Source organism: Furipterus horrens, unplaced genomic scaffold (assembly GCF_987537825.1).
Source record: "Furipterus horrens unplaced genomic scaffold, mFurHor1.1.pri manual_scaffold_7, whole genome shotgun sequence".
Taxonomy (NCBI): domain Eukaryota; kingdom Metazoa; phylum Chordata; class Mammalia; order Chiroptera; family Furipteridae; genus Furipterus; species Furipterus horrens.
Genome location: NW_028327177.1, coordinates 2,199,405 through 2,211,461, shown reverse-complemented (window position 1 = coordinate 2,211,461; position 12,057 = coordinate 2,199,405). Strand labels below are relative to the sequence as shown.

Sequence of the window (12,057 nt, the reverse complement as noted above, 5' to 3'; positions counted from 1 at the left end):
AAGAATGTGGGCGGGGCTTCAGACCCCAAGGCCATGTACATCTCAAAACTGTGCCGTCACGGGCCAGGGCCCTGGCTGTGACTCTACACGAAGCCTCGCTGTCCCTAAAGCCCCGGTCAGCATGCTCGCGCCACACCTCAGCGTCTCAGGCTGCGTCCCTGGGGCACCAGAGTGAAAACCTCAGACCCCAAAGAACCGCTCTGAAACAAAGTGGAGTAGAGAAAGAAACAGAACTGTGTTTTCTGTAACCAACGCTCCTACAGATGACGAAGCCGGGGGTGGAGGGGGGACCGAAGTTCAAAGGCCCCCCTGCTGCAAGTCAGGTGGCGTCAGCACTGATGCACAGCCGCTCTGCACCGGCTAACCACTGGAGGCTGCCCACCAGAGGAGACGCCTATTTCCACACCTGCCCACAGCCTCCCTGGGCTGAAGGAAGAGGAAAAATGGCTCCCACCACAGGGCAGTCAGAATGGAAACGCCACCTGCCCTGGCAGGTGTGGCTCAGGGAACTGAGCGCCAGCCTGTGAACCAGAGGGTCACTGGTTCGATTCCCAGTCAGGGCACAGGCCTGGGCTGTGGGCCACGTCCCCAGCTTGGGGGCACACAAGAGGCAACCACACATTGATGTTTCTCTCTCTCTCCTTCTCCCTCCCTTCTACTCTCTAAAAATAAATAACACCTTTTAAAAGCTGCAGTAAGAGCACTGAAGGCCCTCTAAGAGCCACCCCTGCCTAGTTACTCCCGCCCCCCTGCACAGCAGCCGGAGCCCCCAGCAAACGCCGCCCGCCCCTAAGACAGCGCTCCGCCGGAACCCCACGCAGCGGTCCGCCGGGCGGGGGCGGTAAGCCTGGCTCGAGCACGCTGCGCACACTCGGAAGCTGCAGCCAGAGGACGCAGCCCGACGTGTGGCCAGTGCCACAGATGCTGCTGCTGCTCACGGACCCCCCGGCCCCGGCCCAAGCACAGGCCGCAGGGCAGACCAGCAGGTCCGCCAGGGTAGGCGGCTCCGAGGCCTCCGAGGGCCCTGCCCGGGGCCAGCGCTGCCCCTTCTCTCCCTGGGCAGCTGCCGAGTCTGAGCCTTAGTTACGCGACGGCTGAGGGCTCAGTGCAGCAACGGCCCCCCGTCCTTGCTGGGCACTTCCCGGGCCTCAGAGAGACAGCGCTTTCGGTCTGTGGCTGGGGCTTGTGGAGAAGAGTTGGGCGATTTCTTAATTTTACTGACGTGTTGGCATCTGGGGCGTGGGTTCCGGTGAGAGGAAATCACGCACTGATATGCCTCCATCACAGAGAGGCAGCCACTCGGTGCCTCCTGATGTGGGGGGGCCATGTGGGGACGCGGGGACACTCACCGCTGGCACTCGCCCGCGTGCAGGGTCAGCTCCTCGTTGCTGCGGGCGCTGACTGTCAGCTCGTGCTCCGTGGGGTTGAAGACGTCCAGGAGCAGGTGACACTTCCGCGTGCTGGAGGGAAAGACGACAGAGAGCCGAGGACCTCCGTCAGCCCGAGAGGAGAGAGACCTGCCTTCTCCTCGTCCCCAAAAACCTTCCACGCCCTTGGAATGTCAGAAGGGCAATTTGTCAAAAGTGTCACGTGCCCCTGGTCTCAAAATGGCCAGGACTCACTCCAAACTGGGTCACATGCTCACCTCCCTGCAGTGCCCAGTACAAACCAAGTGACCTGGGGAGGTCCCTCAGTTCTCCGAGGCTGGCAGGCGAGTGGGACAGCCAGCAGGCGGGCACCCGGCCACGGTGCCACTCAGTAAGCGCCACGTCCCGTCGCCATCAGCCAGCGTTCACTGGGTTCCGCAGGCCCAGGCCAGGCGCGGGGCCCTGGTCGCAGGAGAAGGGGCCGCAGCTGTAGGTGGTCGCGTCCACGTGAGAGCTCGCACCCTCCCCTCCTCGGGGCTGTGGGGGCACTGGGGGCATGCTCCCTTACCCCATTTGGGACCGCCTCTCTGTCTCTGCTACTGCAGATGACAAAGAGCCACGCACTCTGCCACAAGGGGCGGCAGGAAGGACAGACATCGGGAGACTTCCCACCCCAAACAAGACGGCAAGGCCCCAAGAGAAGGCGGCGTTCACCCTTTGGCCCCCCCTCCCTGGAGACGAACGGGGATGTGAGTGTCACCGGCCATCCAGAGGCCACGAGGACAAATGCCGCCCCTGGGGCTGGGGCTGGGCAGTGAAGTAGCTGAGAGCTGAGCAGGCCCTCCCTCCAGGCTCACTGGCTACACACACAAAGAACAACGAGCAAGTCCGCAGGCTTCAGTGGGTTAGCCGCCCCGCACTCGGTTTCTGTCACAGCTGCGTGCTGCCCGAAACCAGCACGGTCCCCAGCGTGCCAAGCACTGCCGCTGGCGCACAACAGGCCTACACGGGACAGCGCGCCCTCGCAGGCGCGGATGCCGGAGGCAGCAGCACAGGCAGCGGCCAGTGTCCTTCTCGGAGCAGGACAGACTTCGCAGGAGGAGAAGGCTCAGGAAAGGGTGTGTGCTGTGGTCCACCCCCAGCCTAGAGCGACTCCCAAACAGGGCCCCGCCGCGGGCAGCCGAGTTCTGGAACGCACTTCCTGGCGCGCGGCTGGCTGTGAAAGGAAGGGGAGGCTCACACCCGCGCGCAGTCCTTTCGTCCCAGCAACCCCGGGGGCTGCCCACCCCGGCCCTGTGTGTGGGGAAGGAGAGTGGGCTCAGAGGTAATGGAAACGCTCAGGCGATGTCTGGGACTTGAGACTCAGCACCCAAGGTCCTCCGTCCCTTCAGGAGACAGAAGAGATTCCAAACCCAAGCCTCGTCCTCTGTTCTTCCCAGAGAAGAGACCCACGGCGGACGGGACTGCAGGACCGTCTGTGGGTGTGTATGCACACGCACACACACACGCACGCACACACACGCGCACACACATGCACACACAGACGTCATCAAAAGGACACAGGTATCTGTGAAATACCAGTTTTTCACGACGTGTGCATGCAGCCTGGTCTCCGGGGAGGAAGGTAAAGCCCCGGCTTTACCGCTTTTGTCTGCACACGCTGTTAGGTGCTGTCCCACACACGTCTTCGGAAGAGCAGGCTCACACCGGCTGCTTCTGGGTCCTTCGGGCAGGGCGTCTCCCCCAGAGACGCAGCGCTTGGGAAATGTTCATTAGCTCTGGCAGCTGCCTACTAGAGGCCTCTTCACTCAGCTCATGGAAAAACGAGCTTTCAAGAATGATCTATTCTGCCTCTGTCATAACTTCATGAAATCTTTAATCATAGCAAAATCTTTCATCAGAAGAGGGAATCATAAAACGTTTACCGGAGGAGGAAAACGGAAGTGGTTTTTCAGAGCAGGGAAGGGAAGGTTCAAATGTCTGTCGTTTTCGCTCCCAGCTGCACAGGAGACGTGGGCACCAGGTCCCTTTGCGTCCTGCCTTTCTGACGCGCCGACGTGGGGCATCGGGACCCAGGGCTCCCACACGGGACGTGCCAGTGGGTCCCTGCCCATTATTCGTAGCTGGACTTCCTTCCCCGGCTGCAGCGGCGCCCACCACAGCGTCCTCACTGCCTCTCCCCACGTCACGCGGTGATGTTCTCCCGTCTCACGCCCTCCTGAGCAGCTCGTGGTGTTGATTCCCGCTGCTCTCTGTCCAGGCTCTTCTGAAGTGGAGGGAAGCCCAGGAAAGTTTCCTGCAGGATCCAGATCAGAGCAGGTCCCTGAAGGGCAGATCCACGTGCCGGGCTCAGGGGAGCGGAGGGACCGAGGCCTGGCGGCAGGGATGGACCTGGAGACCAGCCGGGGCGCAGATGAGGCTGCCACAGAAGGAGACACACCCCCAGCAAGGACAGCCGGGCCTGCAGAGCCCCCTCGAGACGCTGGCAGCACCACTTCCTCTGCCGAGAACCGGTAACTGTACTAACGCGTCCACCTCACACGCGTGAGTATCTGCAGAGCACCTGCAGTGGGCGCCTGGGACGGGCAGGCACCCGAGGAAACCAGGACCTCCGCCTTCACGGGAGCCGCGCTCTCATGAGGGGACAGGGGTGAGAAAGATGAAGGGAGTGAAACAATTTAATTCAGTCACATTGTGTAAAACGAGGAAAAACAGGTTCAAAAGGTGGCTGGACAGGCGGTTAAGACCCACACACAGAACCAGTAACCTTCCCGCAGAGCAACTAAATCACAGGTTTTGAAGAAAACGTACTCAGAGTAGCAACATACCTAGAAATACATCTGACAAAACATATGCAGGGTATTTATGAAGAAAATCCTGAGGTCCCACGGAATACCAAGGAAGGTGAATAAACTCGTACGTGTCTTTTTTTCAAAGGCGGGAGAACTCAGTTATTTTTAAATAAGTCACCTCTTTTCAATTTTATATAAATTCAGTGTAACTCAGGGTTTGGTTTTGGTCCAACTTAGACCCGCCGATTCTAAATTTATATATAAACGCAAAGGACCAAGAACGTGCGAAACGACGGGCGGGATCTGGCCATGAAGACGCCCCGACTGTGCAAAGCGGGAGCGGCGGCGGTGGGCGGCTTCCTCAGTGACAGCAAATGCAGCCCTGACGCGGCCCAGGGCGCGCGTGACCGCGGTGGCAGCGCTCACCGGTTAGGTGACCGGATGAATACCGCCGGCACCGACGGCTATGTGGGCAAACAGGAAGCGAGGCCCCCACCTCACACCATGAACAAAACACACTCCAAACAGACTGAGTATCTAACTCAGGGTACAAAGAAAGAAGGAGCAATGACGGAAACGCTGGAGAGGAAATAAAGCTGAACGGCACGTGACCTTGAAAGAGAGGAAGAGCTGGACAGCGAGTGACGAGGGGAGGCGCCGCAGCCAGGGGCCGGAGCGGGGCGCACGGGGAGGTTAGGGCGCACCACCACAGTGTGTCACCTGCGTGTCCCTGAGCTGTTCCCCTGTGGGCCGCTGGGGCTCCGTCCCTGATGAAGACAAGAACACCCGTGCCATGGGATTAGGAGGCTCCGACGGGGAAAAGGGGGAGCACTATATAAAACCACAAGCAGGCTGATGTGACATCGATACAAGGGTGGTGACCACGTCAGCTCGGCTGCTGTCAGCAGAGCAGGAAATGACAAAGTGTGTCACCTGCCAACAAAGCCGTCCCTCTAGACACCCATCCTGACCCAGCTGAAGTGAGTCCGAGGGACTCCCACGCCGAGGACTGAGTCTGTCCGAACTCCGTGGTGCCACGACCAGAGAGCACGCGGGGCTCTTCCTCCAGCGGAGGTCAGCCGGCGCCCGCGGGCCTCCCGGGGTGGGAACGTCAGCATTCGGTCGTGCCTGGGGGTGCGGAAGGGAGTGAACATGAGGCCAAAACGGGGAGTCCCAGCCACAGGCGCCTGTGGTCGCATCCGTGTGGCCTTTTAAAATCCTACAAACTGTCTAGTTTCTCGTTGCCTTCATTCCAGAGGAAACACAGTGGCCCGTGTCAGGGTGGAGAGCTTCCCTGAGTGTCTGAAGAAAGCCAGGGAGCTTAATCCTGCCTATGGTGAAGGAAAACCAGAAGGACCCAAATGCACTTCTGGTGACATAAACTTATTGTCACCACTGCCACACTGAGTGGGGCAGCTTTTGAATGTCCTTGAAGACTGCAATGCCTTCCCGCCCCCTAAACCACAGCTCCTCAAGGAGAGAGGCGAGGAGCGCTGGCTGCACCCCCGTGGGCTCCCGAGGAGACACCGCAGAGCCTCTGCCGGAGCGTGCTGGAGCGTGTGCTGCCCGTGAGGCCACAGAAGGCGGGACGAGGCCAGCGAGGCCCTTGAGGGGTCCTAGGGGGAGTGACACCCTACGGGAGGCACAGGGGCAGTGGCCCGGAGCGGCCCATGGCGAGAGGACGAACCACCCTGTCCCTAGCGCTGGCCCCGCTACTGCGGACGTGTGCGCGCCAACAGCGTGACAGCCTGCGGTCCTCAGTTTCCACCGTGTGCCAGGCCCTGTGTGAGACGCTCTACATAGAGCTTTGCCCGCCTTTCCACGACCCTGCACGGCCAGTGTCACCTCCACCTCAAGAGGGAGGAAAGGTGACGCTCAGAGAGACATGAACGACAGAGCAAACCAGCAGCAGAACCGAAATCTGAGATCGAGTGGGGCTAATGTTTGACTGTGAACCCTGGTGCTGGTACAAATCCTGAATTCCTGTTGAATTTAAAGCTGCCCAAACCCAGGAATATAACAACCTGAAGAGCGTGGACCATGGTGAGACCCCGTGCTGCAGCGGTCAAGCTCTGTGCCGTGAGCTGAGCTGCCCCAGCCCGGGGAGTGGCCGGGACAAGGCGGGGACGCGCCCAGTGGTGGGACTCCTGTTAATAATGGGAATCGCGAGTACGCCCGGCGCCCTGCTTGGAGGAGGGTGCCTTCCACAGAGCCCAGGGCAGCGAGGTCTAAGGCTGGATCACTCGTTGTCGAAGCTGGAACAGCACTGCTCCTCGGGGGAGGGAGGCCCGCACTCAGACAGGGCGGCATGGCCCAATCCATTTCAGCCTGTCCCTAACGACATTACCAGGCGGCTTTGTGTAAAAAGTGAATCTCAGAGGTAATTGATCTCCTAAATAAAAGTCAGCTGAGACATGTGTAGGGCCCTGAGGGAGAAGGGTGAAAAACCAACGGGAGCGCACCTGCCATCTGTCTCGTGCTCGGGCGTGAAGAAAACAACTCCCCCCTCGTGTCTGATCTGATTCTCTTCTCTCCATGAGCCTCCGCGGCCCTGCAGGGAGGACGGGGCGGCCGAAACTGGGAGAAAAAGCCGTCCCCAAACACACAGCGGGGCGAGGGGCCCGATGAGCACTAAGCCCAGGTGTTAGGGCCCCCAGCTCAGAGGACCTGGGCAGACAGTGTGGATTTGGGTGCCAGGAAGGCACCTCTCCCCTCATGAACGTGCCCCAGGGGGTGGGTTAGTGACCAGGTACGGATAGCAATGCCGACGCCAGTGTGACCTCCAGAGCTTCACTGGGACGCTGAACGTGAGGGACCTATGACATGCCCTGGACCAGGGGAGTCCTGCATAAAGGGGCAGCCCTGCAGCCTCTCATCACAGAGAACCGACTGTGACCAAGACATCCAACAAGGGGTTAATGTACAAAACGTACAAGGAACACACAAAACTCAGCACCAAAAATACAGACAACTCAGTAAAAACACGGGCGAAGACCCTGAACAGAGACTTCCCCAAAGAGGACACACAGAAGGCCCACAGACACATGAGAAGATGCTCAGCGTCACTTATCATCAGAGAGATGCAAATTAAAACCATACTGGAATACCACCTCACACCCGTCAGCATGGCCATCACCAACGGATGAGCAGAAAGGGGTGCCCTTCTGCACTGACGGCTGGAATGCAGACTGGTGCAGCCTCTGTAGAAAACAGTTTAGATACCTCAAACAATTAGGAATGGATCTGCCTTTTGACCCAGCGACCCCACTCCTGGGGACAGAGCTGAAGGAACCCAAAACACAAATTCAAAAGCACACACGCACCCCCGTGTTCATTGCAGTGGTATGTACAATCCCCAGATTTAGAAGCAGCCCACGTGCCCATCAGTAGGTGAGCGGATAAAACAACTCTGGGGCATTCACACACTGGAACTCTGCTCGGCTGCAAAAAAGGAGAAAAATGTACCCGTTGCGACAGCAGGGACGGACCTGGAGGACGTGACGCTGAGTGAGATAAGCCAGTCAGAGAAAGACCAACACCATGTGATTGCGCTCAATGTGGACTCTAATGCACTAACCAAACTAACGAGGACAATGGGGACAGGCTCACAGATGGAGAGCAGGTGACAGCTAGTGGGGGTGGGGGGTGGGGGGGGACACCAGGGCAGTGATTGCGGAAGGAGGGGCATATAAGGGGGTTCAATGGTAATGGACAAAATGCAATTAAAACATTTTTTTAGTAAATGACCAATGAGAAAACTGCAGGAATTATGAACACTAAGGAGAGGAGGGATAAGCACCCTCTCCCAGGACCCAGGGACCCGCATCCATCGGGCGCGTTCGGGCGTCGGGAGCCGTCCGCACACCTTCCTCTGTGAAGCATCCGCTCAAGCCTTCCGCCCGCTTCTATGTCTGTCTCCTTCGCGTCTGCTTTTAGGGGTTCAGTATACATACTGGGTGCAAGGCCTTCGCTGCATAAGCGTGCAGCGACTATTTCCTCCCGGGGCGTAGCTTGCCTTCTGATGAGTTGTCGTTTTTAATTTTGACAAAATCCATCTCATCAACTTTTCATTTTATGGTTATCAGTTTCTGTCCCCACCTGAGAAACGTCTGCCCCGAAGTCACGAAGGTACTCTTTTCTCTTTAACTTTAGCACTGGAGGTATTTTTATTTGGGTCTAGAAGCCATCTCAAGTTAATTTTGGTATCTGATGTGATGTATGGGTCAAAGTTTCGTTCTCTCCGCAAATATATCCAGTTCTTTCAGCTTCATTTGTTCAAAAGACTTTTCATTCCACACGAAATTGTTTCCATACCTTTTAGAAAATCAATTGATCATATATGAGTGTGTCTATTTCTGGACTATTATGGTCCACTGAGCTCTCCATCTTTACAACAATATCTTCTCTTGATTGCTGTGACTTTATTTTGTCTGAAAGTCACATGGCCTACATCCTCCAACTTTGTTCTTTCCTGTCAAGTTATTTGCCTATTTCATTGGGAAGAGCTGTTTGGTTTTGAAATTTTTTTTAAAAAACACAACTTGTCAATTTCCATCCACCCCAAAAAAGCCCTTCTGGGATTTTGATGGGGATAGACTTTCCATATTTTTAACCAATTTTCTGCTTCTTCTATCAAACACCGAGACAAACATGGAACTATCTGACCACAGCTTCCCTCTTCCTTCCGTTTTCCTTTCCCCGCAGAGGTCAGTTTCATCTGAAGCTATGCTTTTAGGCACATTTGTATTTAGGACTGTTAGGTATGCTTGGTGACTTGACCCACCTATCGTTGCAAACGATCCTTTTTCTCCTGAAAGTCAGCCTGTGTGATCCTGATACACCCGTGCCAGCTTTCTGATGCGTCATGTGTGTGTGGTATGTGGTTTTTCCCTACCACTTTTAAACTGTGCGTATTTCATGTTTCTTGCAGGAAATGTACAGTTGGATGCTCCTCTCTTATACAGCCGGGCCATTTTCACTTTTAAGTGTGCGTATGGCCCACTGACAGGTAAGGGACTTCCCGGAGTGGCAGGTTAAGGCCCCCAGGCTGCTACATGCCTCCTACTTGACTCCATGGTCTGGGTTCTTCCATCTTCCTCTTCTGCCAACAGCCCTCCCCCACCCCACCCCAGCTTCCTGAATTAAGTATCTTTTTAGTATCCATTTTATTTCTTCTGGCTTATCACCCACACCTTAAGTGATGCTGCTCCGGAGTTCACAATGTGCATCCTTAACGCATCACATTCTAACCACAAATAATACAACACTTTGCATTAAAACTTCCATTTTCCCCTCCTTTTCTCTTCCACTTCTTCCTGCTACATTTTTTGTTCTATATTTTACTTCTGCATATGAAATACACTTACAAAACTAAATGTATCATTTCTTCTTTAAGCAGTCAACAGTCTATTAAAGAAATTGAGAAGTGAGGGGAAGGAGCCTCTGATATTTATTCACTGATTTATGATTTCTGGCACTCATCATTCCTTAACATGGATCCCAATTGCCATTTGGTGTTATTTCGGCTTGGCGAGCTCCGATCAGGCTGCTGAAACGTGGAGACTGGGCTCCAGCAGCTCTTGGCCCTGTGAGTGCCTCACGGAGCCCCCGAAACTCTGGCAGTGTTGTTTTTCCAGGTTTACAGTTGGCAAGCACTCTATGACAGGTACAAGGAATTACAGGGGAGCCCACAGAAGGAGCACCCCTCTCCGCCTCATCATGGTTATTTTACAGAAATGGCAACACAGATCACCAGTGGTAAACAGACATTCCCCAAAGGGTTAGGTGAAGGGGAGACAGTTTAAGGAGAAGAACAGGCTTCGCTGTGTGCAAAGGCCCCCTGGGGTGAACCGTGCCCACACGGTGCAGATGCGGAGAAGCAGCGTCTCACGCGCGGGGGCACTGGAGGGCGTGGGGCGCGCGGGGCTGGAGCGGAGGGCCAGGACAGACGCGGGGCTTTGTCTCCTGAGCCTGAGACAGGCTCTGCACCAGGCAGGACAACGCAGGAGCAAGGTGGGGGAGGCGGCAAGCAAGAACTGTCTCTGGGCCGCGGTGGGTGCACGGGGCCGCCGGGAGGCAGGTCAGAACCCACGAGGCTCCGTGGGACTGGGAAGGGCGGGCTGGAAGGAATCTAGCCCCAACCCCAGAGCGGGGGGGAGCAAGCAGAGCGAGGGAGCAGGTCAGGTGGGCGGGAGCCAGGCAGCCGGCCGGCGGGCCACTGCTCCTCCGAGTGCACGCCCACACCCTGCACAGGGGGGCACGTTGCCCATCTGGACGTGTCATTTAGAGCTGCAGGGCCATGGCGTGGAAGCCAAATATCAAGGGGGGAAACCCCACTCTGTGACAACCTGCGCTGCCTCCGAGAATGGTTTCTACAAGCGGCAGGGGCAGGAAGGAAGCACAGCCGAGGTTTGGGACGGAGCGGACCCAGCGCCCAGGCCAAGCCGGAACCGCTCTGAGAGCCTGTGGCAGCAGCCCCGGCCGAGCCTCCCCAGGGGCCAGTGCTGCATACAAAGTCAGCACAGAGGCCAGCCTTGGCCAGAAGGGCTATCGCCTGGGAAGCGAGGAGCGGCAGGTGAGGAAACGCGATGCTAAAGCGAGCAAGCGAAGCCATTAATTCTCGCGCAAGCGTTCCCCCATCTGGGGGAAGACAGACAGTCTTTCCTATAAACCAAAGCTACACTAACGATTTGGGGCCGCATCACTTTCAAAGGAGTCTTATAGTAGCACGAACACGGCACCAACACCCCTCGGGGAGCAGCGCGCTGAAGGGGGCATCCGTGCCATCTCCCAGGCGCAAGGCGAGCGGGTGGTGGTGTCGGCGCGGCGGCCGCACCTCTGCTGACGAGGGGCAGCAGCCCCGCCCCGTCCCCCCCAGTACAAAGGCACCGGACGCGGAAGCAGGCGGTGCTCAGGGCGCTCAGGGCCTGCTTTCCCGGGGCTGTGGGCGCCCGGGTGGGGGACAAGCGGCAGAGGCCCCCACTGGCTGGGGCCCCACCCAGCACTCGGCCCCAGGTCACCGCGGGTGAAGGTTCTGGATGAGAAACTGATGTTCCCGGACCTCTGGCCACTTCTGGGTCTGAAGGAGATGGTGCTGCCTGACCCCCTCCTCCCTGAGGGGGGACCAGGTCTGGGAAGCAAACAGGAGAGAAGGCCCCGGGCAGGAGGGGCTCCTGGGCAGAAACGGCCGGTGCCCCAGACGGCGGGGAGCCCCGCGACGGGGGGTCAGGCTGAGACGCTGATCAGCCGGGCCCCGCACACAGGTTCCTGGGGCGCCGAGCAGGACGGGGAAGAGATGCTGGGCTCCGGGCGGCCCCAGCACAGGCCGGCAGCACAGGCACGTGTGCGGGAAGGGGGGACGCCCGTTCGTGCCCCACCACCTTCTGTCTGATGAGGACCCAAGACCCAGGGAGTGTAAGCAGCTTTGCAGACAGGGGCAGACCTGATGGACAGCGGGACCAAGGGGAACCCAGGGTCCGAATCCAAACGCCCTCGGCCCCCAGCTGGCGGCGACCGCAGGGACAGACCGCTCACCTGGTGGCCGGCAGAGTGCTGACCCGGGTGAAGAACACGGACGGCTCAACCTCCACGTGCAGCCCCAGGGACAGGCTCCTGTAATAGCCTTCGACGTGGCCCGGGCCTCCGGAGTATGTGAAATTCAGGACAGCTTCCAGGGTCTGCGAAGATGTAAACAAGGACATTAGAGCTGCACACACCGGCCAGCGTTCCTGCAGGAGGCAAGCTTCACGCAGGTAACGGCCACAGCAGGTAAAGCTATCACTGCCGCCCCCGGACACCTGCCCCGTCGCCAGGCGTTCTCAGGCTGGATACACAAACGAAAGGGCTCTGGTGTTATTCGGTGCTCGGCTTCAGCATTGTAGAGGAAACGCATTCCAACC

General features: G+C 57.8%; 1 protein-coding gene across 1 annotated transcript in view; it reads right to left on the bottom strand.

The window, feature by feature from the left end:
- TRAPPC9 (trafficking protein particle complex subunit 9) overlaps positions 1–12,057 on the bottom strand; it is a 217,326-nt gene that overhangs the window by 62,352 nt on the left and 142,917 nt on the right. Inside the window, exons 17-18 of the mRNA XM_090283329.1 lie at positions 11,693–11,835; positions 1,350–1,460 (exon numbers count right to left, since the gene is read on the bottom strand). Of these exons, the coding sequence (XP_090139455.1) occupies positions 1,350–1,460; positions 11,693–11,835 (254 nt within the window). The remainder of the gene's footprint in view (positions 1–1,349; positions 1,461–11,692; positions 11,836–12,057) is intronic.